The 22,934-nt window shown below is 48.5% G+C and overlaps 8 protein-coding genes across 8 annotated transcripts; 3 read left to right on the forward strand and 5 right to left on the reverse strand.

Annotated features, from left to right (window-relative positions):
* Window positions 1-1,207: 1,207 nt before the first annotated feature.
* Window positions 1,208-2,945, forward strand: N7500_000647 (fatty acid desaturase; the record flags this gene model as incomplete). The annotated part of the gene is made up of 2 exons (XM_056671793.1): window positions 1,208-1,410; window positions 1,478-2,945. The coding sequence occupies 2 exons, from the start codon at window positions 1,208-1,210 to the stop codon at window positions 2,943-2,945; spliced, it is 1,671 nt and encodes a 556-aa protein (XP_056537366.1).
* Window positions 2,946-3,915: 970 nt separating this feature from the next.
* On the reverse strand, window positions 3,916-5,926 carry N7500_000648 (putative serine/threonine protein kinase (Nrc-2); the record flags this gene model as incomplete). The annotated part of the gene is made up of 3 exons (XM_056671794.1): window positions 3,916-4,775; window positions 4,846-5,019; window positions 5,074-5,926. The coding sequence occupies 3 exons, from the start codon at window positions 5,924-5,926 to the stop codon at window positions 3,916-3,918; spliced, it is 1,887 nt and encodes a 628-aa protein (XP_056537367.1).
* A 2,069-nt stretch (window positions 5,927-7,995) lies between these two features.
* On the reverse strand, window positions 7,996-10,908 carry N7500_000649 (uncharacterized protein; the record flags this gene model as incomplete). The annotated part of the gene is made up of 4 exons (XM_056671795.1): window positions 7,996-8,494; window positions 8,548-8,880; window positions 8,930-10,649; window positions 10,827-10,908. The coding sequence occupies 4 exons, from the start codon at window positions 10,906-10,908 to the stop codon at window positions 7,996-7,998; spliced, it is 2,634 nt and encodes an 877-aa protein (XP_056537368.1).
* A 375-nt stretch (window positions 10,909-11,283) lies between these two features.
* N7500_000650 (uncharacterized protein) lies at window positions 11,284-13,023 on the reverse strand (the record flags this gene model as incomplete). Its single annotated transcript, XM_056671796.1, has 1 exon — window positions 11,284-13,023. The coding sequence occupies one exon, from the start codon at window positions 13,021-13,023 to the stop codon at window positions 11,284-11,286; it is 1,740 nt and encodes a 579-aa protein (XP_056537369.1).
* A 2,794-nt stretch (window positions 13,024-15,817) lies between these two features.
* N7500_000651 (uncharacterized protein) lies at window positions 15,818-18,654 on the forward strand (the record flags this gene model as incomplete). The annotated part of the gene is made up of 5 exons (XM_056671797.1): window positions 15,818-15,980; window positions 16,122-16,609; window positions 16,674-17,327; window positions 17,385-17,767; window positions 17,805-18,654. 5 exons carry the CDS (start codon window positions 15,818-15,820, stop codon window positions 18,652-18,654), a joined length of 2,538 nt encoding a protein of 845 aa, XP_056537370.1.
* A 441-nt stretch (window positions 18,655-19,095) lies between these two features.
* Window positions 19,096-20,008, forward strand: N7500_000652 (putative TFIID and and SAGA complex TAF10 subunit; the record flags this gene model as incomplete). Its single annotated transcript, XM_056671798.1, has 2 exons — window positions 19,096-19,371; window positions 19,571-20,008. The coding sequence occupies 2 exons, from the start codon at window positions 19,096-19,098 to the stop codon at window positions 20,006-20,008; spliced, it is 714 nt and encodes a 237-aa protein (XP_056537371.1).
* Window positions 20,009-20,599: 591 nt separating this feature from the next.
* N7500_000653 (mitochondrial 37S ribosomal protein uS19m) lies at window positions 20,600-21,171 on the reverse strand (the record flags this gene model as incomplete). Its single annotated transcript, XM_056671799.1, has 4 exons — window positions 20,600-20,642; window positions 20,737-20,918; window positions 21,033-21,052; window positions 21,129-21,171. 4 exons carry the CDS (start codon window positions 21,169-21,171, stop codon window positions 20,600-20,602), a joined length of 288 nt encoding a protein of 95 aa, XP_056537372.1.
* Window positions 21,172-21,458: 287 nt separating this feature from the next.
* Window positions 21,459-22,881, reverse strand: N7500_000654 (inositol polyphosphate multikinase; the record flags this gene model as incomplete). The annotated part of the gene is made up of 2 exons (XM_056671800.1): window positions 21,459-22,665; window positions 22,799-22,881. 2 exons carry the CDS (start codon window positions 22,879-22,881, stop codon window positions 21,459-21,461), a joined length of 1,290 nt encoding a protein of 429 aa, XP_056537373.1.
* Between the last annotated feature and the right edge of the window lie 53 nt (window positions 22,882-22,934).

Genomic DNA, 22,934 nt, shown 5'->3' on the forward strand with positions numbered 1-22,934 from the left:
GCCGCCCCTAATAACGCTTTCACTCTAGTGTAGGAAAAGAGCCTTGGCTTTGCGTTTTCCACTTTAAAATGATGTCCCTACCGAGGTCTGGAATAGCCTTCATCGTTATCTCACACTGTGGATCATGAGAATGACAAAAAGGAGAGATAGACACATTGCACGTCAAGTGGCGACCTCGCTTTACGTAGACATCGAAAGAAGTCCAAATACGTAAGTGTCCCAAATCAGGAAGTTGGCGATATATTATCTAGTCCCAGATGCGGGGCTTGAGCGGCAATAGAGGGGCAGACGAGGGAAGATCTGTTTCTCGCGACAGTTCACAGACGTTTCATTTCTAACGTGATGGGTCCCTGGTCCCTCGACCCGAAATATAATAAAGTTGCCCCCAAGAGATGTTTCCCCTAGGGTTTGGGGTGGACACGTGTCAAGGTTTTTCCAAAATTGGTTAGTCCCCTGGAGGCTTTCCATAGCCAAGGTTAGCCAAGATAGGTTAACCAAAGAAGGTTAGCCAATATCTACATCTCGTTTGCGAATACGAATCGCCACTTTTGAATAATGTCTCTTGATTTTTTCAGGGGGTAAAACATATGGCGATTTTGAGCGGGAATGGAGAATATTCTGGATTCTATAGTGTACGTGCCTGGAGTGGAGTAGACACTGCGACATGGGATAGGGGGGAGGCTAATTCTAGAGATCTATTTCAATTTCCGACAGGGGCACCCAAGGTTTAAGCTTGTTTTAGCTCGACTTATCAAACGGGACATGCAAAGTATGGTAAAGTTGAACTGATACGCGTATGGACTATATTTTATCTTCGCCACAGTGCCCACAGCCTTGTCACACTGCCTGACCCGGAGGTCCAATGATACATCAACACACCTTGACCTCTCCGCCCCATTCCCCATGGAGTTCTGCCGTGTCCACATCTCGGTTGGATAGACCACTTTACACTGCCCCTTTGTGTCTGTCCCCTGGGTCAAGAGGAACGGGATGTCTTGCGCTACGGCGCTACGGCGCTATGAAAGACTAGGTAACTGAATAGATTAATGGGTTCATCAGGCGGCCGAGTAAAACAACAAAGATACAGGTCCCTGGTAAATTGTTTCTTATAATTGTCTTGATGCGCACTTCTTTCTTCGATGTCAAATCTTTTGGCTTGAAAAAGTAAGTGCCATATTTCAATTGCTTTCTTGGTTAATCGTACCAAATGAGCAAGATGTCCACCCCAGCTAGGGCTAGAGACAATGTCTTCTCACGACGCGAGATCGAGGGCATGCTTGCTGAAGACAAGATGATCATCATTGTCGATGGCAATGTCCTCAGACTAGATTCCTGGATCAAATATCACCCCGGAGGTGATATGGCTATCAAGCATATGATTGGAAAAGATGCCACAGACGAAGTGAATGCGTGAGTCCCTCCATATCTCCTTTCCTGTTCCCTTCTATCTGTACATTATACTGATATCATTTTGAAGACTTCATTCACAGGAAGCCCGCGAGCGCATGAACAAATTCCAAATTGGCCGAATCGAAGGCCACTGGACCAACTTCCTTCCTCCCATCCAAGGTGGTAAATTCCGCCCATTGATCGAGAATGTGATCGATGAAGAAGACCTAGTGAGCTCGGGTCTTTCAAGCGATGAGATTTCAGCACCACCATCTCCCATATTCGAAGCCGAAGATGAAAAATCGGGCTTGAGACGCAGACTATCGGTATCAACAATCTCCTCAGCAATCAGTGCCATCCCTCCGCCAACAGAACAAAAAGCACGAACCTACGTGATTGATGCTCGAACCCAAGAGGAAATCGAGATGGATTCAGTCAACTACCCTCCTCTCGACGCAGAACATCAAGAATACGTTGTAAAAAGATATCGCGAGCTACACCAGCGTATCCGCGCAGCAGGACTGTACAAATGCAACTACAAAGCCTACGCTATCGAGATCAGTCGCTACACCCTCTTCTTTGGACTGTTCCTCTTCTTCCTCAAACATTCCTGGTTCTGCCTATCAGCCTTCTTCCTCGGCTGTTTCTGGCACCAACTCGTCTTCTCCGCCCATGATGCCGGCCACATGGGTATCACGCATAATTATCATATCGACACCACCATCGGCATGATCATCGCTGACTACCTGGGCGGTCTAAGTCTAGGCTGGTGGAAGCGCAGCCACAACGTGCACCACATCGTCACCAACGCCCCCGAGCACGATCCAGATATCGAACTGATGCCCTTTTTCGCGCTGTCGCACCGCTTCTTCAGCTCGCTCTATAGCACCTACTACGACCGCGTCATGGAATACGACGCCGTGGCCCAGATCACCGTCAAATATCAACACTACCTATACTACCCCATCCTTCTTTTCGGCCGCTTTAACCTCTACTTCCTAAGCTGGGAGCACATCATTGTCGGACGCGGACCGAAGCACGGCGCAGGCTGGTGGCACCGTTGGTTCGAGTTCGTCGGCCACATCTTCTTCTGGGCTTGGTTCGGTTACGGGGTTGTCTGGTGTAGCATCCCGACCTGGTTTAACCGCGTCGCCTTTGTTCTGATTTCGCATATGGTGACTTCGCCGCTTCATGTGCAGATTACCTTGTCGCATTACGCTATGTCCACTGCGGATCTCGGCCCGCTGGAATCTTTCCCTCAGAAGATGCTCCGCACTACCATGGACGTTGACTGTCCGCCTTGGTTGGACTTCTTCCATGGTGGTCTCCAGTTCCAGGCTATTCACCATTTGTATCCTCGTATCCCGCGACACAATCTGCGCAAGACACAGCAGTTTGTTCGGGAGTTTTGTGAGGATGTGAAGATTCCGTATGCGGTCTTTACCTTCTATGATGGTAATAAAGAGGTTATTGGTCGCCTTGCAGACGTTGCCAGACAGGCAAGACTCATGGAGGAGTGTCGGAAGGCTTGTGCGGCGGATCCTCATATGCATTGAAGACATCGGCTCTTTTCGACTTGAGCTTTTGAGGTACCCATTATGTAGTTTGTATACTTTTACAAATTGGGATCGCTTTGAATTGTGATATTATATTGTACCGTTGAAGCAAAACATTTATATCTTATGTACAGCCGCCTAAACTCAAATTACGCTACTCTCTTCGTCGGAGGCTTTTATCTTCTAGTAGGCTAGATTTGATATGACCTTGCCTTGTTGTATGCCTTGCTTTGTAATGCTCTTCTTTCCATGAGTCGATGGCTATCTACAAGGTCGAAAATGACAGGAGCATCTGTTGCGAGATAGGACAATCAGAGGATATAGCCAGACCAAGTGGAATGAAATAAAAGCCAAATGCAGAAATTGCTTCGAGTCTTGCAAGCCATGGCTTAACTAACAGCAGAGGCGATCTTGACAAAACGTAAATTGAGATTGAAAGCAGCACGCAGTAATCAGTTGATTCATACAAATGTCACGCTGAAAACGTAAACCGAAAAAGTGATCCCATAACGCCGTTCCGCTGCGAAGTGGGATGAAAAAGCAAATGTATAGCACAGTTTTCAGGTAGACGCGTAAGAAAAAAAACCAACAGCTCAGAGGTCTGACACAAACCATCTCGCAATGCCAACGAACGGTTCGGTGTCGATGCTATGTCATGTCTGAATTGGAGGCGCAACCAAGAGTGATCCAAAGCCTTAGAACATGAAGAAAATGCAGTATGCAAAGCAAGCGACGAGCAATAAGTCATAACAATGGGACGAAAACGGGAAAAAAGAAAAGAGTTTGAATAGATCCACCAAGAAAAAGCCCCGAAACACTCCATACACCCAGCGAGGATTGCAAGGGAAGAATAATAGCATCTAAATACAGTCGTTAATGCATCATGGTCGTCAGCAAGCCGACGCACATCCGGCTGTTCTCCTCGTGTATCGGATAAAAGAAACAAGTGACAAAATGAAGAACCTAGGCTTTACATATCTCCCTCGTGGTGAAGGGTGACACTGTTGAACTCCTCAAAGGGATCGTTGAGTTCGCCATTGGGAGTCGCAAGGCCCGAATCCATTGGGACACCCTTCATTCTGGTGGAATCAGTGCCGCCAATATCTACGCTAGCGCTCTCCTTGACGTTGCGGAAGTTCACCGTATCCGTGCCGGCACGACCTTGGTGGGGAATCATAGGCGGCTTCATGTGGCGAATGAGCGCCCATTGGGTCTGCCTGAAGAACGGGTGAGTCTTGACATCTGAGGCGCCAGCGCGGGCTCCTAGGCGTTTGGTTTCATCCTTTATCAACAGTTTGCGGATCAAAGACTTGCAAAGGTTTGATGTCTGCTGCGCACCCGAGTGCTCTGGGAAGTTGACCTCGTCCCGCAGAATGCTGGCAAACGTCGCGTTTCGGTTCTTGCCTTTGAATGGTGTAGTGCCGTACAGCATCTCGTAAATTAGAATGCCCAGAGTCCACCAATCAACAGCACTGGTGTGACCGCATCCCTTGATCACCTCGGGTGCGATGTATTCCTCCGTCCCGACAAAAGAATTTGTTCGGAAATCAGCAATGCACGACTTGGTATCAATCGTCGGTAAGCCAGTAGTGGAGTTGCCCCCACTGCGTGCAGGAATCATCGTCGGGGCACCTCCGGGTCCGGACTGTTTCGACAGATCGAAATCAGAAAGCATGATATGACCAGACTGGTGAAGGAGGATATTTTCTGGTTTCAAGTCACGGTAGATGAAACCCATGAGATGGAGATATTCTAGCGCAGCAATAACTTCTGCGGCATAAAAGCGGGCTGCATCCTCAGAGATACTCTTGCCAGGGCGGGTTTGCAGGGCTAGAAATGCACAAGTCAGCAACAAATCCTCGGATATGATGTCGAATATAGGATTAAAAGATAAACGCACTCCTGAAAAACTCGCCGCCACTGCAGTACTCCATGCAGAGATACAGATAATCCTCTGATTGGAAAGAGTGATATAAGGTGACAATGAACGGGTGGTTGCTCGTAGCCAGGATCTCTTGTTCGGCCAAAGCTCGTTTGATCTTGTTCCGTTTGATCATCTCCTTCTTGCTCAATACTAGCCGCAAGTCAGTACATGGCCTAGAACAGTCACCGGTGTATAAAAACGTACCTTTCATGGCATACAAACGGCTCGATTTCTTCTCGCGCACCAGATAAACTTTGCCGACATCACCCTTGCCAATCATTTTTATCTTGTCAAAACTAGCGGGGCCGACCTCCACATTTCGAACTTTAATGGAGTTTGAACTGTAAGTGCGGCGGAAAGCAGCGTTACTGCCGAAATCTGAGCTGAGTGAGGAAGGTACCGCCAGATTATACTCCTCGCTGCTTGGATCTGCGAGGCCCACTGATCCACCCGACTGTTCCACTAGGGGCTCCTTGCCTAGGTCCGCTGTCTGAGGACGCCCACCCTGACCACTTGTAAACAGGCCTTGGGCATTCGGGGCAGAGGCCACGCGTCGTAACTTGCGCGCTAATTCCTCTTTGTTTGTAGTGGTCGCTTGTTCTGCTGCAGAGACCCCCGTAACTTGCAACTCAGGGGTGTCGGGGGGAGAGGAGGGCACTGACCCATCATTGCGGTGTCGCAATGCTGGCTGGCCCTGGTGGGCAAAGTATGGGTTGGCTGATGCCGTAGGCGACATCGCATCATCGAGTGGGTTGCCTTCACTGGCAACAGTTGTTGATCGGTTGCGGCCCATGCCTGGCAGGAATCGAGACTGCCGGAAGGCAGACTTCTCATTCTTGACCGATCCATGGCTATCCCGTTCCCGTTCGGTACTTCCAGAGGGGTTGGGAGGGGAATGGCTGCTTGAACTGTTGATGCGGAAGAAATTCTTGATTCTCGTGGGCAAGTGGCCAGACTCGTTGGAGTGTTTTCGTGAGGGAAGGGAGAGAGCGGGGAAATTCCCGCGCTTCTCATTATTTGTCACTGGAGACGGACTGGAGGCGAAGAGCTGCGTCATATTGGGTGGGTCGCCGATATCAAAATCGAGACCAAAAGGAAAGTCACTTAAGACCTATCGAAAAGATGAACCAAAGGGTGCAAAAGCAAGGCGTTGAGGGTGAAAGGGGCGGTCTTCCAAATGCCAAGTGCCGGCTGGGGATATAATCGCGGGGGGGCAATTGTTAGTAAGAAGCGGTACGACGGGGGATTTCCACCCAGAGAAGTGAAACGACAAAAGCCACGAAAACTGGGCTCATGGATAAGGCGACATGTCAGAACAAATAAAGAACGAAGATCAAGAATTGAGAAGCCAGTGGGAAAACCGGAGGCAAGGAGGAATTGGAGTGGAGAAGGACGCGGAGGCCAAGGCTTAGTCATCTAAAACCTGGGCAGAGCGCAGTGTCCATCTACGTCAGTGTTAAGACTTGAGAAAAACCCTAGAGAAATGCTTATAAATACATCAAGTCGTCTTAATTTTGACCTTATGACGGACTCCGTAACTCCATGTAGCGGGTAACATTCTAAATATAGAGAAGTTCAGGAACTTAGCAACTGCATACGGGCGGCGCAGTGTACCACAGGGGCATCACTCTCTCATTGGATGTAGATTGGTCTAGCACCATGGACCCTGTGGCTTTTTTTTTACTGTTTTTCTTATGGCTCTTGTATCATTGGCCTGGTCTTTGTACAACAGTTTAATGGGTCTTTTAAGCAAGAATATTGTATCGAATGCTATATATAGAATCACCACGGAGTATACAATTCTAAAGTATGAACATAATGGAACGTACAATTCTCATCTATCAATTAAATCATAACTGAAGACTTGATTAGTACAATGTTTACTGACTACTTTATTTACTCTTGAGCTTGCCCAAATCACCACTCTCCGGTGCGATCCGTGAGACATTTATCCTTATAATCCAGACGCGCTAAGCGCCCATCACCTTTTGTACTGACTGAATCGTACACCATATCTGGTGTTATTGCGCTCTCGCAAATATCAGATATTCAGAGGATACTAGATTAAGGGATTGATTACCTATGCAATTTTTTTTCAATACAAAGATAGCTCGGTAATTCTTAGTGTAACAAATAAAAGGGTACGGCTAATCATCAGTTCCTCAACACAGATTGCATGATTGTACATCTGAATGTAAAGTGTCAAGAAAGATGCTTTTTTGGATGAATAGCCTCTAAAGAAAGGGTTACAGATAGATATAGCACATAAAATCTACATATATAGGGTATGGTCTGTATTGACATAAAGGAATTGTCGAATAGATGGCCGGTATAATTGTAAGAGAGTGTCTACATGATTCTTGAGGCGGTAAGCGCTTCAGGACCTTCGGAGGTATTTTCAATTATACATGTATATAGTATATTATCTTATATACAATTTCATTTTAAAGTGTAGTTATGGTTGAGACAGGCCCCCCGGCTATATAGATCGACGCGCTCTAGAAGGACCTGGATTTCGATAATTTTATTACCCTCTTCTCAATAATGTACGTCAAAAACAGTTTATTAATGGCAGTGAGCAAGGCAGTAGGCATAACCAGGTGTCAAGGTAGGGCGGTAGTTGCTAAATCCAGAAAACTAGTTGCCTAGGAAGGTGGCTGAAGTCCTACGCATGGGGTCGCTGTAGCATTATCATATTTGCAATAATCGGGGTTATTGCAGGAGAAAAGTAAAGTAGATTAACAATATCCAGCCGTATATGTGGCCATATGATGTCTTTTTAGTGGTATTTTGAAGATATTTCCTTTCTCCCGGTTTCGTTAGACGAGGGTGGTGACATTCCCGGTATAAATAAGCCCGTATCTACACCTGGGCACATAGTATAGGTCCACGTGATAATGATAATTCATTCTGCTGGAAGAATATCAATACATAATAATATCGTACAGATTCATGTTTCGTCAATATCGTCTCCACCTTCGAATTGGACTTGGTCCATTGATTTCCATCTTTTTTTCGGTGTTTTTCTCTGCCTTTTCTGCTTTCATCATCTGGAACTTTGGGAGCTTTGGGGACACTTGAGCATTTGCTCAATTACCCAGTATTCAACGTCATAGTTGCATAGCATTAACGGTGGGCATAAGCATTGATTTTGCTCGTGTTCACAATGGGGGGCGCGGTATGTCTGAGGCTGGCATCTATCAAGCGCGGATACACAGGCAAGTAATTGGTGTTTTGTTGACTGTCTGGCGCGTCGAAACCAAGAAGCGTTGTGACGGGTACTTCGTCTCTCAAGTCTTCAATCAATCTAGATGAGATTGTGAGTGAGCGACGGGCGTTTCGGACATTTTCACGTGCATCATGTCTTCGGCGGGCATTCAGACTCGACGAAATCATGCGAGACCCAACGCTGCTGAGACCACCCGCTGGTACGTCGGACCTGCGGCGGACACTCGACCTCGAGATTGCTCTGCTGGGACTATTCCGGGACAATGGACCGCTTGAATCGAAAGGGCTATACCTGCCGAACGGGCTATTCCGAGACAATAGGGGTGTATCCGACATGTCATCTGGGTAATCCCCCCGGAAGCCGTTTATTGTCAGGGTGATACTTCCATTGCGGCTACTATGCGTCAAAGCCGGCACTTCACACACGCAGGTGATTTAAATGGGACTTACCTGTGGTTCAAGCTATCCTCCATTTGTTCAGCGAAAGCACGTCCGCTTCGTTCACCGGATTCTTCCGCTCCCCAATCACCCTGCACATCTACGACAAGCACATCGAAAAAGTTCTCCAGTACGTCAGCACTTCTGCGCTGTTGATCAATGGAAAGTGACGAGAGCATCTCTTCAGTCAATACAGGTCCAGAGCGAAAATCTCTAATCATTGGTTGCTCGTCGTCTGAGCCGGCTGAGGCTGATTCGTCGCAGGGCTCATTCTGAAGAAACCGAAGCCCATTCTGAGGTGCGCCATCTTCAGTCGGATGGCTCACTTCATCTGCATCACTGCGGCTCTAGAAGTTAGTATCCTCCGAGTTCTTGTCGAGGGCCATAAACTCACGGGCTAAACATAAGGCTTGGTGTGGGACTCCCATTATTTGCAGCCGTGCTAGCCAATTCGGTAACATGTTCCTCGTGGTTGACTTCAGTAACGGACCGCAATGGCGGTCTATAATTGAAGACGTTGTTTCGGCCAAAGTTCCGGGGCACAGTTTCGCTCATACGGCTTCCGTTTGTCAAACGACGTTCTGTCCATGCCTCACGAGGGATTGCTGATATGATTTCATCGGTTTCCCCTTCAGAATCCATTTCGGGAGAAAGGCGAATGCCCAATCGGCTATCAGCGTCAAAAGGCGGGTCATTGCTTCCTGTAGGCACATCTCCGCTCCCATCACGAACCCACAAGTCTGACCTTCTATCAACCTGTATTTCATTGAAAAGTGAGATTCTTCGGCTTGTGTTGCCATTTTCTTCATCGCGAATGAGCAAGTCCGAGCTTCCGTCAACCTGCATATGATCAAATTTGGGATTGTTTCCCTTTTTGCAGCCTGTTTCATTGCTGCAGCTGTTGTTTGCAGCTGTCAATGATTGCCTCTGGAATTGGATGGGATGGCCAGTATCAGGGTCAATAATATCGACTCCACGATTGGTGTTCAGATGCTGAATCTCATTGGCACCATCAGTTGACAGATTAACATGTGAATTTCCTGCGATCGATGTTTCAAGTTGCTCTTGAATTTCAGTGGAGTTTTGATGCCCTGGATCAACGACAGCGCCTCTTGGCTCATTGGTGTTGTCCATATCAATAGCCTCTCCATATGCCATGAGCATGTCATGTTCCTCAATGGCTCTGAGCACTCTTGCCCTTTCATTGGTGTGAAAGACGCGCAAATTATAACGATAATCGCTAGGTGAAATCTGGGGGTCCAATGCGATGGCTTCGCTAACCTCCTGCAGATATCTTTCGTGGCACCGGAATTTGCTATTCAGCCGTGCAAATGCCTCAGCCATGGTCTCAAGGCCGACCATCCATGCCTTTCTTACATATCGAATGTAATAATCGCAACCATGGGAAATATCATAGGAAGGCGTGTATGCCAGCATCTGCGCAATTGCAGCATCATCAATGTTAATCAAGCTCTCGATCCAGGCTACTCGCTCCTGCCACCCAGTCTGACGAATGAACTCTAGGTCGTCTTCATCTGGCACTCCTTGTACAGCCCATTCGACGTGTGAACTTGTTCCTATTGCTGGTGAAACAGTCAAATCTTGCGAATAGGCAGGGGCTGCGAGCTGGGATGTGCTTGTCAACAATGGTGACGGCAATATTCCATGCAAGGCATTATCGGACTCTGTTGAAGAACGGATTATTGTCAAGTTCTCTTGTGTTGCCATATCGTGGCCACCAGCCACAAGTTGATCATCAACAAAGACATGAGTCACAATGGATTCGTCGTCATTTGTCACATCCATTGGGGCATTTGATGGGCTGTCAAGATGGGGTGGTCTCGACGGCTCCATCGGAACAATTCTTCCCCCAGCCGTGACTCGCTGGTGTTTTGGGGAAGTGTGCTTTTTCAGGAACTGAGCAAACCCTGCGTCGTTCGTGAAGAACACAGGCTCAGGAGGTTTTCCGCTGGCACGATTCGGGCGATTCTTGAAGGGTTTCGATGCCGGGTTTTTGTTCGGTCGCGATGATCTAGCTGACTCTCTGGTCGGCCGATTTCTTGGATTTTCTGAAAGAACAGGCTTTTTATTTCGACCAGGACGTACTATTTTACCTATTTTGATGGTCAGCAAGGCTCTTTTCACTGGGCTATGCAGAGACAATGGATCCTGAGACCCATGGCAGCTCTGATCGATGTACTGGAACCCAGTTCACACCAACAGCCCAATGCGATCTTCATCCCTTTGAGAAGATTATCGGCGCTCAAAAAAACCATCAGAGGGGGACTTACAGTGTTTTGCTTGACTGGTCCACTTGCAGTGCGCACCTGTGTCCTGGCACAATGCCAACAGTGTTGGCAAGTTATACTTCATTTTGTTCATTGGGATGGCATATTTACCTGTCGAGAACAATGGAATCGAAGGAATTCGATGAAAAAGAAGGTTTAAGATGATTCGGTTGGAAGGTACAGGGTTAATGGAGAAGGAACGAGGGTTCGAGGCTATTCAGAGATTAGGGTCACGAGATATAGTCGACAAGAGACGCGTTTGTCGCAGCTCAGCACGCGTCGATGTTGGCCATATAGCCCTGAACAAGAAGGATGCTCGAGAAAGACTGAATTGAATGACAACACGTTCGAAAAACACGAGAGGTGTTTGGTTCAAAAATACGACGACGGTATACAATCTATGCAGTTGCATGTGGACGACGACGACATAAGCCAATTCTGGACGACGACATAATACGGCTTATACACTCTCCCTGATTTCCACAGCCTGCACGCCACTGTTCACACGCCATTCTTCCTCATGGTCGTCGAAAGGCGACCTCACTTCCATGCCATCGGGCTGAATATTCTCATTCTCCTTTTTCCCCTGCCCCATCTCCCAACTTCCAGAGCGTTCTTGGCCTTGCATAGCAACTTCAACTCCAGCAGCAACACCAGTGGATGTTTGAGTACCGTCGGCCTTGGAGTTTCCCCATATGGGCTCACCGTAGGACACATCGGTATCACTGGCAAGTTTTCCAGAACCTTTGAATCCCCCAAGGCTTCCTTTATTTGGTTTGCCCTTGCGAGCACCACACATGAGGAACGCAACGATTGCTGTGAACCCAATGACAGCTAGCGTTGTAACAGCACCAATGACTCCAGCTACAGCGGGAGCCATCTCTTTGTTCTTCTTCCATGGCTGAGATTCACTCGGGTCTAACACTCCATTGCAGAAAACAGTTTCGGCATTACAGCGGAGGCACCATTCCTGGGTTGATGCCACGGCAAACGTCTCTAGCTCGGAATGGAACTCATTGTATGGGATTGCGGCTTGACTGGGGCTGTGTCCGAACAGGGAGTACGTTTGGAAGTTGGTGGTGTTGTCGGTCCCGTTGTGAAGCAAGAACCTCACATACAAATTGTCGATACCAGGGTATGATGGGTACAAGTTGCTCCTGTTCTCGAAGCTGTAAAGCTCGAAAACAAACGAGCCACCTCGTACCAGGCGGGAGGAGAAATTGGGTTGGTGTTGGCTTGCGAGTCCCATCACAGACGACAGGGCAACAGCTGGCTCATCGCCACCGAACAACAGGGTCATCTTCTGCCGGGTGCCACTTTCCTGAATGTTCAGATCAAAGGCTTCTAGAATGCTTGATGCCAATGTCTGACCCGCAATTGGGCTGGCTACTCCGATCACCGACCCGTTGGGAGATGATTGCTCACTGTTTGTGCTCCAGAGATACTGATCCGCTAACGAGCGGGCACGGAGGACGTCGGCATGATTCAGGCTTTCGAACAAACTCTCATTGTGTACAGCTGCATAATCCAAATATTCCGAGATTGGAACAGCATTCATATAAGTTGCAGACGACTCATCATAGACTTCAGACAGCGCCAGTTTCCAGAGTTTCCTGTAAAATGCTTCCGTATCTCGTGTGATATCCTGGACTTCGTCGCTAGCACGGTATTCACCCTCGGCGGCACGATACATGTCACACATCGCGTGCCCCTCAACCAAAATAGACTGAGGGTCAGCCTCGCCAAGCGTGACAATCCGAGAGTATTGATATCCGTTCAATGGCGCCTGCGCAAACGACCCGTTCGCAATTTGGTTACTTGTTATGTTCATTGAGCCGAGTGGTGGGTATAGACCCTGCATGAATGCTTGAGCTGATCCAACAATGTTCTGATTCGTTGTCGAGAGCACATCCACGTCGTTCGAGTCCAGAATAATTGGGGAAATATTCTGGATTCCTGTCTCAGAGCCTGCAGGTGTTGATACATAACGGTACCGGAAAGCTGATGCTGCCGCGGCAAGTTCGTTGGCTCCATAGTCGGTCAAGGTTCGGGAGCTGGTGAGCACACTTGGCTTGCTATCTCCGTAGACAGTAAACGCAAAGACTCCCCACACTTTCTCGGTGGAGTCGGAACCTTGAGCTGAAACCATTGCCGGGCCCTGTAGGGCCAGGAAAGCGATGGGTAGGCCGTACATCAACATGGTTTTCCAAGCATCGAGGAACAGCAAGCCTTGACTGGGTTAATTGACTTGGTCTACAGACTACGGGGGTAACCTCTGTAATAAAGAAACCTGGGACTCCATAGTCCAGACCTCCAATGGTGATGTTAGGGCTGCCCGGTGGAAAGGACCCAGACGATGAGATATCCGCTTTCAGGTATCGGTACTACCTAGGTACCTACTAGAGCTAGACATACTGGCTTTCTATTCGTGGAAGTCGAGACTGAAGGCACTGTAACTTTCGGGTGCCTCGGATAGTGGAGATAAACTGAATCTTGACGACATAGGCTCAAATACGAAGCTTGTCAACAGAAAGGAAACATATAAGTGATCAGAAATGATATTTAAGAGCCCCTGGAAGCTAAAGTACATAGTGGATATCGGAAGACTCAATGGCACAGTTCGAATATGTGTGATATATATTGTTCAGTCGGATAACTTCATTCGATTTTTAGTTCCAGGAACGAATCAGGTCCGAATCTTCCACGGTTAAGCTGTGTGGGTATTCACCACGGCTCACTTTCAAGACCAAAATGAAGTTTCTCATAGGGCTGGTAGACTCAAGGTTGCACGCGAGGTATACCCAGGTGAGATAAATTAATGACGCGCACACATTATCCGCGTGGAGTCAATGGAATTTCTATACACTCCATATACAACAAATTATGTGATATTCTAGTAATTGAATATATAGAACGTAGCAAAATGAAATTCCGTCAGTGGACATGTAGGCGTCATCCGTGGATAATTCGCCTACCGGTACCTGATACGCTAGTCTTAAAACGGTAACCTCCTGCCCCTGGATACAGGTACCTGTCGACCTATCAAATACAGGTACCATAGGACTCTCTGAAGAATATTGAGATCTACTCCGTAACGCCAAGATACTATATTGCGAGTTCCTCCCTGTCGGTTGTGGGTTGCTTCTATATAGATTACGTAGTACTTGCAAAATGTACATTTCAATACGTCCCCCGCCCTCATGCCCCACCTAAGCAGGCTTCAGAGGTATCTTGAATTTGTTTCAAACGCTTATGGTTATTGAAACTTAACATCGGATTTAGTGCTGGATATCTAGAGTTTGCTCATGTATGTTGTAGCGAGTTTCACGCAATGAAGGATGGAAAGTAGAGGCGAGCCGCTCCGCTAGCATTCTTAAGAGCTCAGGTGACTGTGCTTCTAAAATATATCAAAAAGATCTTCTGGACCCCAGAAATAATTAGAATCAGGCATGGTTCTCATCATCACCATCAGTCATCAGTCATCAGTCATCAGTCAGAAGTCATACATAGAAAAGTCGCTCGCACACAGTATGCCTTTTCCGTCTTTTTCTGCCGTCTTGAATAGCCTGGAAAGGGGAAAACTACCTAGGTGTTTTTAAAGATATCTAAGAAAAACTGGGAAGCCCAACAGAGAAAGCTATTGGAGAAACTGCTGAAACGACTACTAAAAAGCCCTTCATCAAGCAGATCCATTCATATCGATATTCACAACGCTTTAAAGCAAAATAAACAGCAATTTCCAGTAGTCTGATGATCACTGCTAAGGAGACTCAATCTCTCCTTCCTATTAAACCCAAGCTGAAAAGCTCCAATATTTCTTCCAAAAGCTCCGAGGCGGCTTTGAGGGAGCACTATCACTCGCTTTCCGAACACTAGCCGCCGTGTTATAGGATGGAGGGCTTGGACCAAGTTTCTGTGATTCTCCATTAAGTCATCAAGCTCTGTCTCTATCTTCTTACACCGCTGCAGTACTGAACGGCGAGTACGCTCGTTCTAGATGACAGATGTGAGCATGTCTGGGTTCGGCTCGTATAAATGGTATTGGGGAGAAAGGTAGCAGTCAGAGACTGGCTTCAATTCTTGTGTTCCAAGTAGTTCGGACATTCCTTTGAGATAACGAAACAATTCTCGTATAGCGAACTTTAGTACAAGGTAGGAAACATGAATATGAAATATAATTTAGGATCGAGGTTTGAAATAGTAGAAAGATATATCTTCCTGGGCATTATTGATACGTATATCCCTCGCCGCAGCCTAATGAGGAATATATCTCTACCTAGGTAGCTCCCCTCCCAAACCTTGGGAATATTCCGAGCCCCTTTCAAGTTTAGGGTTAAGGTTTTGTTTAAACCTTTCGGGTTTTATATAGACGCATAGCTTCGAATTTGACCACGGCGTATAAGTTTACCGGTCCTTTCGAACTAATTGACTGGGGTTTTGCTCCACAATATCCATACTGGTATTCCTGGTCACGATGGAATTGTGTGATTTGTAAAGGGGATGTGCTACGTGGTGCCCAGCCTATCCGTCTGAATCTAACACGTTTATCACATCCAGGTTCATCTACCTACCTACCTACCTAGCTATTTCTCCAGTAACAGTTCAACGGCCGAGTTTGATTGAGTCTAGTTTCATGCCCGGTATATAAGTTGTAGAAAGATGGGCAGGAGCTACTCTACATTAGTTGTTATTGAATGTACCTACCTTTCCTGGCGTACGACAGGCCAAAATACGAATAATATACCTTCATGTATGGGAAACAAACCAAATAGATACCTCGGTATTGAAGAAGACATAATACACGCACAATTAAAGAGAAAGTCACGCACTCCTGACCAAGCTCCTCTTCTTTTCTCCACATCTCTGCATCCCTCATGGATCCCCACGCACATCTTTTTCCAAAACCACGCTTCCACCCATCATCCCCCAAATCCCACCGCCCGGCAGAAAAATCATCCTCTCGCTCCTCCATCCTTCTTCCGCAAGCCCTACAAATGCGCCCTACCCCTAAGCCCTCATTTCTGCTCTCGGAAGTTGATACCCCGACCCCAGACAGGCGCTTTGTCCAAATGGTCGAGACTCGAGGCGTGCGGCCATCCTTCGATGGCCAGGAAACATCTGACTTTCCTCCATTCCCTTCCGATGGAGGTGACATTGGTAAGTGTTGTCTTCAAATGCCTCATCCGATCGTCCCGTTCACCAGCCTCGACCACACCCACCGATACCTATCTTTTTCACCACCAATGAACCTCAATATAACGTTGACATCAACACTAACAATCTGAATTTGTATAATAGACCAAAAGGTCCCCCATTCTCTTGACGATGAAGAGCATGGCTCGCCCCCGGCTGCTAAAAAGCGCCGTACAGACGATGGCCCCGACGGTGATATCTCTCTGCCTAACGAAGTTATCTTAATGACCGATCAGCATGGACCTGGTCACAAAATCGAAGAGGAGTTAGCCTCGGCTCTCGGCGAAGGCGTTATTGACACCGTTGAGCAAACCGATCATAATGTAAACCAAACTCTTCAGCATGGTACCCATGACACCCATGACACTCCTACCGGGGTCGCGAACACCCAGGAAGGTACCTCTGATCTCAATAACGACGTGGCCACAATCATTTCCGAGATCATGGATCACACAGAGCGCCAGGAACAGACCGTTGCAATGGGACCTCAAGAACTCCCACCGTCCAACGACTTCCCCGGAGCCAGAGGCTTTGCTTTCCTCAAGGCCAACTCTCACCTGAAGATTCAGAGTCTCCCTATCCTGGACAATCTTGTGAGTTGAATTCATACTATTTATGTGATCTCTGTCTCCTAACACCTGTCCAATCACTTGCTAGTCGACGCAAATCTTGTCGTTCCTTTCCAAGAACACCTACCAAGACCTCACTGCTATGGTGTCCGAACCTGACTCCGAAAATGGCCAAGCCTATGCCACTATGCGCTCCTTGTTTGATCACACAAAGCGGGTATACACCGTCAAGCACTCATTCCTTCAGCCTACGGACCTTGAAATCACAGACCCTTCTCAAGTTGATGTCATTCGCAAAGCAAACCTGGCGTCTTTTGTCTCGAGTATCTTCGGATCTCAAGAAATTGGATTTGCGGACCTCAACGATCATTTCCTGGACGTGTTTGTCCCTGAAGGTGGTCGTTTGCTCAAGGTCCAAGGTGCTTTGTACCTCGAACTCAAGACGCAGGCCTTCATCGCAGCCATGCATAACAAATCTCTCACCCGTACGCAACTTCTCTACAACCTATTTCCGGACGATATGGAACAGCGTTTGCTGGCAAGACGTCCTGGTACCCGACAGCTGGCACCATCTGAGACCGATTTCGTGAACCGCCTCACCTCTCGTCGCGACATCCTTCTCAATGAAATCAATAACGAAGAAGCGCTGAATGCCTTGCCGGACAAGTATCACTGGGAAGATTTCCTCCGAGATCTTAGCTCCTACATTTCGAAGAACTTTGACGCCATCAATACCCAACAGGTCCGTTTGTTGACATTATGTTTCATCGAATGCTGTGCTTGTGCTAATTTTATCTAGGGAAAGAAAACTGTCAAGGGACGTCAACCTTCGAGTTCGAATGGGGATGCTCACGAGTCACCCAACACCACCCACCAGGGTCAATTCTCACTCAACCAACAAGTTGAAGTCCCGGTGGACCGAAACATGCATGGCGACCTTGTCGCGCGTGCTGCCCGAGCTGCGCAGATTGCCCTACAGGGTCATGGCCTCCGACGCTCTCAGCAGCAGTCGCAACAACAGCATCAGCAACAGCCCCAACAGACCCAGTCTCAGGCCAGTCCGTCGCCTCTACCGCAGCAACCCCAGCACCAGCAGCCGCCGCCGCCCCAACAGCATCAACCACAGCAGCAGCAGCAGCAACAACAACAGCAGCAGCAGCAGACGAGCCAAACTGAGAACCAGTATCTTCATGGCTACACTGCTGCTCAACAACCGCAGCCAGCTCACCAACAATATCACCACAGTCCCACCCCCCTGGAGGCTATCAAACACAGCAGGCATCCCCCTGACTTTCCAACAGAGCCCGTTGCAGGCCACTTTCCAGCAATACAACCCCAATGCAGCGCAAGCTATGCAAGCCAGGGCCAATGGCATGTCCTCTAACCATGGATACATGCCGGGGATCCCCCATTACTCTCAGTCACAGCCCACTCAGGTTCTCTATGAGCGTGCGCGAATGGCCGCATCCGCCAAGTCCTCTCCGACTAGCCGCAAATCTGGTCTTCCCAGTCAACGTCGGCCCTGGACCACCGAAGAAGAGAATGCGTTGATGGCCGGCCTGGACCGCGTTAAAGGTCCTCACTGGAGTCAGATTCTCGCTATGTTTGGACCTGGTGGAACGATAAGCGAAGCCCTCAAAGATCGCAATCAGGTACAGCTGAAGGATAAGGCTCGCAACTTGAAGCTCTTCTTCCTGAAGAGTGGGATTGAGGTACCATACTACCTGAAGTTCGTCACTGGCGAATTGAAAACCCGCGCTCCCGCCCAAGCAGCCAAGCGGGAAGCCCGCGAGAGACAAAAGAAGCAGGGCGAAGAAGACAAGGCTCACGTGGAAGGAATCAAGGGTATGATGGCCCTTGCTGGAGCTCATGGGGCACCCGTCTCGGGTCATGATATGTCTGCCTCACCTAGCCTTCCACCGGATGCCAACAGCCAATCCGTGTTTGATCAAACCGCAGAACAAAACCTCATGCAGACTCTGAGCCAGGAGGTACACGGAAGTCAGTACCCTCAGCATGCTCAGCAAACTCCTGATCACATCGATCCTCACATGCAGTTGGGACAGTAGAGCATTGTCATATGCAACCTTTTATTTGAATTAGCTTTTCGTCCGCAAGTTTTGAGCTTCGGATTTGCAATTTCGTTTCGGAGTCTAGGGCAGGATTGAGATTTGTTCCTTCGGGAACCACACTTGTTTTACTATGGGATTGCCACATTGCGCCGGATTGGGTTGCTTTTATTGCATTCCAAGTGTATGAGTACATAGTTGAGAACATCAAAATGAATAATGAAAAGAAGAAGAAAAGCCCTTGGATAGATGTATAATGTAGCCCTATAAAAAAGGCCCTCCGAGGTCCTAGTTCAGATGGTCCGTGCACTACCCGTGTGACTTTGAATCTCCCTATAAACGAACGTATAACCGCCATTGATTGGCCTTGTACTTGGAAGTCTGCAGCCCAGTCTCGATTGAAGGATACTTGCAGGGGTTTTCCGCCGATATCTGCCCACCATGGCCGACTCTCAAACATCGCAACCTCCCCAACCCACACCTCAGAACGGATCACAAGAACACCCCCCTCCATCTGACACAGAAGATCACATCAAAACTGAGCCCGATCTTGATGCTTCCATCGAAAAAGACGTCGACATGACCACCGACAACCAGACCGGAACGAATGCGAACGCCGCGCCTGGCCAAGATCCCATGGCCCCAGCGCCAGAACCCTCCAAGAAGGAAACAAGCTTGCGCGAGTTCCTCGGCAAGATGGATGACTATGCACCAATTGTAAGTCATCTCTCAGACAAGCCTGTAATCTCACTGGGCTTCCCCTGATCACCCGGTCACACGGTGGACGTCCCGGCCAACCATGTGATCTACCCCCAAGATTTCCCCCCAAAGCATGTGAAAGCAAGACCCGCGACACAAGACACAAGATCCCATTAACCCAAAGAAAAGCAAAAGAAAGCTGACTCTTGATCTCCAGATTCCCGACGCTGTCACCGCCCACTACCTCACCCTCGCCGGTCTCCCACCACCAGGCACAGGGCCCGGCCAGACCCCACCTCACCTCGCGCGACTCCTAGCACTTGCCGCGCAAAAGTTCGTCTCAGACATCGCAGCAGACTCGTATCAGTTTGCCCGTATCCGCGCCTCAAACAGCTCCTCCGCAAACAATCCTATCGGCAGTCTAGCAGCTGCAGCTGGTATCGGTGCTCCGGCCGGCGCAGGTGCCCCAGCTCCTGGCGGTGATGGCAGCAAGAGCAGCAAAGCCGGCACTCATCTCGGTATCCAGCGGCCTGGATTTGGAGGTGGTGGTTCCGGTGGCTCTGGTCAGGGACGCACGGTGTTGACCATGGAGGACCTTGGAATGGCAGTTTCAGAATATGGGGTTAGCGTGAAGCGAGGGGAGTTCTACAGGTAGTACAGTGATGGAAATTGGTTGGTGGGTTTGTTATTTGTGGCCTACTCTTTATTTGCACTTTTTCCCATAATTTGTCTTTTGCGTTTTCTGAGGGACGGCGTTCAGGTGGGCAAATGGTCTTGAGTGACCTGGGATCATGACTGCATTATTAGTCTGGGCTGGTGGCTGGGCGGATCCAATGGATTGGCGTTTTCTTCAATTGTGATCTGGTACTAGAATCTATGTATACAATGCCACAGATACTGGTTGTGGAATGATATGAACATTTCCCATGTGATTGGCTTAAAATCTATATTAGAATCTGTAGAAGCATAGCATATTGAACTGGAAGTAAAGGTCTACAGGACAATGTCATTCTTTGCCTTCTATATAGGTTATATATTTAGGTTTTGCACACTTATCGCATCGCACATTACGATTGACACTTTGCATCTAGAAAAAAGAAGAATGTATATTGAACTCCAACCCAAAAGCAGCTAATGTCACATGGACCCCGACGATATATCTGTACATAGTGTGGCAAAATAAAGAGACGCAATACAGCTCTCCCGACGCAAAGAGGTGCCTGCATTAGGCGATTATGCGAATCGTTTATTTGTTCTTAGACTGCTTGTATGTGAAGCGCTTGCGGGTCCTATAGAGCAAACGAAATGTTAGCAACTAACCACATCACCATGAACCCGCCTATCATGCTTGCGCTGAACGGGCATACAAAGGTGTATACTTACGCAACATATTCTCCAAGCTTCCGTCCGACCATCTCTTCAGTCACCTGGATCTCAACATATGTCTTTCCATTGTGCACAGCAAAGCGCAGACCGACAAAGTTCGGTAGGATGGTTGCGGCGCGTTTCGTGGTGCGGATCGGGGGGTGTTGGGTGGAGGGGGAAGAGTGCGTGGGAGAGGGAGACTGTTTTGAATTATCGATCAGTTTTTTGTACCAGTATAAGAAAGCCCGATTGTGAGTATATTTTTTGGGCTCAAGGGTAGGGCGGATTGGTTTCTATTAGGCATTGGATGTCACGTACGGGACGATGTTTGGGCCTGTTGTAAGGGTTAGCGTGTGGTTTCTTGGATATTTATCAAGATATAGAGATCTTCAAGATCTGACAAGACTCACCTTTCCAGACCGACCGGCCGAAAAGGGCACGTGTGGGGAACATTTTGGCTTGAGGTTTTCCGCAACTGCAATTCCGCGATGTTGAAGATCAATGTCGAAGTCTCGGCGGGATTATGTCAGCAAATATACATCCCGGTCCATGGATGACCTGGCGTTCGGTTCAAATGCGAAGAAATGAATACAATAAATTGACTGAGTGATGAATGAAAATACACATGACCTAGCTAATTGAGACGAAATTAAATCAAACAAAAGTTGCAAGTTTCGTTGCAAGGTAGTAATACACCCAACAGCCGCCAGCAACTGTGGGCAGCGATTTCATACTCCATTTCACTCTGCCAGTTCCTCAAAGACCTTGACAAGACTGCGCACACCCCTGAGAAGATTCTCATCAGGGCCCTGTCCAGGGGTCCAACTGGCATGTGCGAAATCAATCAGGCGGAGGGCGTGGACTTTGGGAGTTTCCTCCTCGTCGTCATCGTCCTCTTCGGGCATCTGCATGGTTTCGGGATCAATGTTGATATTGATAGCCTGTTGAGGCACCCCATCAGCAAGTTGGACATTGACCATCTCCAAGGCTTCCTCGGGAATTTCGAATTCCTCGTCATCTTCGTCTTCGTCTTCTTCCCGAGAACGGGAGGCTGGGGCCTTCTGCTCCTCTTCAATTGCATGCTCCATCGCCTCTACATCTCCTTCGTAGACCACCAGCACACTTGCAGAGTACATCCGGCTCTCTTCGGACTCGAGAACCCGCTGCAGATTTTTCAATTCTTCTGCCAAGCGCTGAGCGACCATCTTTGATCGGTCTATCTTGCCCGCCTTTGCGCCAGCAAGGAAAGTTTCGAAGCCTTGCTTGACATTATCCTCCTTGAAAGAACGGCCGTACCACTTGTCAAACCGCCGATAGCCATCCTTCTCAATGACTTCGCCCTTTTCACCCTCTGCGCCCTCGTATTTCGTAGCATATGGATCTGTCCGATCACCCTCATCAGTCTCCCCATTATGGCCTGTCCAGACCTTCATGCCCGCAATGCGATATCCAAGGCTAGAGCTGGTAGTCTCCTTCGAGACCTCATCGAGCTTCTTCCGCTTCTCGAGCGGGGCATCGTCGGCCCATAAACGCGCGCCGAGTTTAACGTCCAGCACGTTCGGCCGACGGAACCCGCAGGCGATATTCTCCAGCACGATCGATAAGCCAGTATCAATTTGCTTTCCCCCAGAAGGTACCCATGCTGCTTCCTCCTTGGCGGGGGCAGCGCCGTCTTCGGGGGTGGAAGCTGTGTGGGATGGTGGTTGGCTAGGAAGGGAGGAATCGGGAGTTACATCGTCAGACTCAGGAAGTGGAAGGACGCCAGATTCTCGGGCGGTAGCGATCGCCTGCGGTGGTTGTTGCTCGGAAGATGAGAGGGATCCGACGTAGAGGGGCATAAACTCCTGGAATGCGGGGTGGAGCGCGCTGGACTCGTAGAATTCTACCTCCTGTCGGGTGCATGGCTTCGCGATCAGGGCACCTGAAGGCGTACAGCGAACACCATCGCTGGAGAGAAACGTCTTTTTAGTATTGCCGTAGATCTCATATCGTATTCAAGTCCGCCAGGGTTGGTTTTCTCTGCGCACCCAGCCGAATGATGTGGGACGTGCCAGGAACAGAGCGGGGGTGTGAAACTTACTGTCCCGCAGCAGCATGGTCAAAAGGGACTAGGTCCTCGCTGCCTAGCTGAGGTGTTTTTCGACTTTCTGATTTTGAGGACATTTTGATACAACTCTGCTCAAGCTGAGGTGTGTATTTCGAAGACAAACTGGAAT

The sequence above is a fragment of the Penicillium coprophilum genome (assembly GCF_028826855.1).
Source record: "Penicillium coprophilum strain IBT 35676 chromosome Unknown utg000001l_segment0_segment0, whole genome shotgun sequence".
NCBI lineage: Eukaryota > Fungi > Ascomycota > Eurotiomycetes > Eurotiales > Aspergillaceae > Penicillium > Penicillium coprophilum.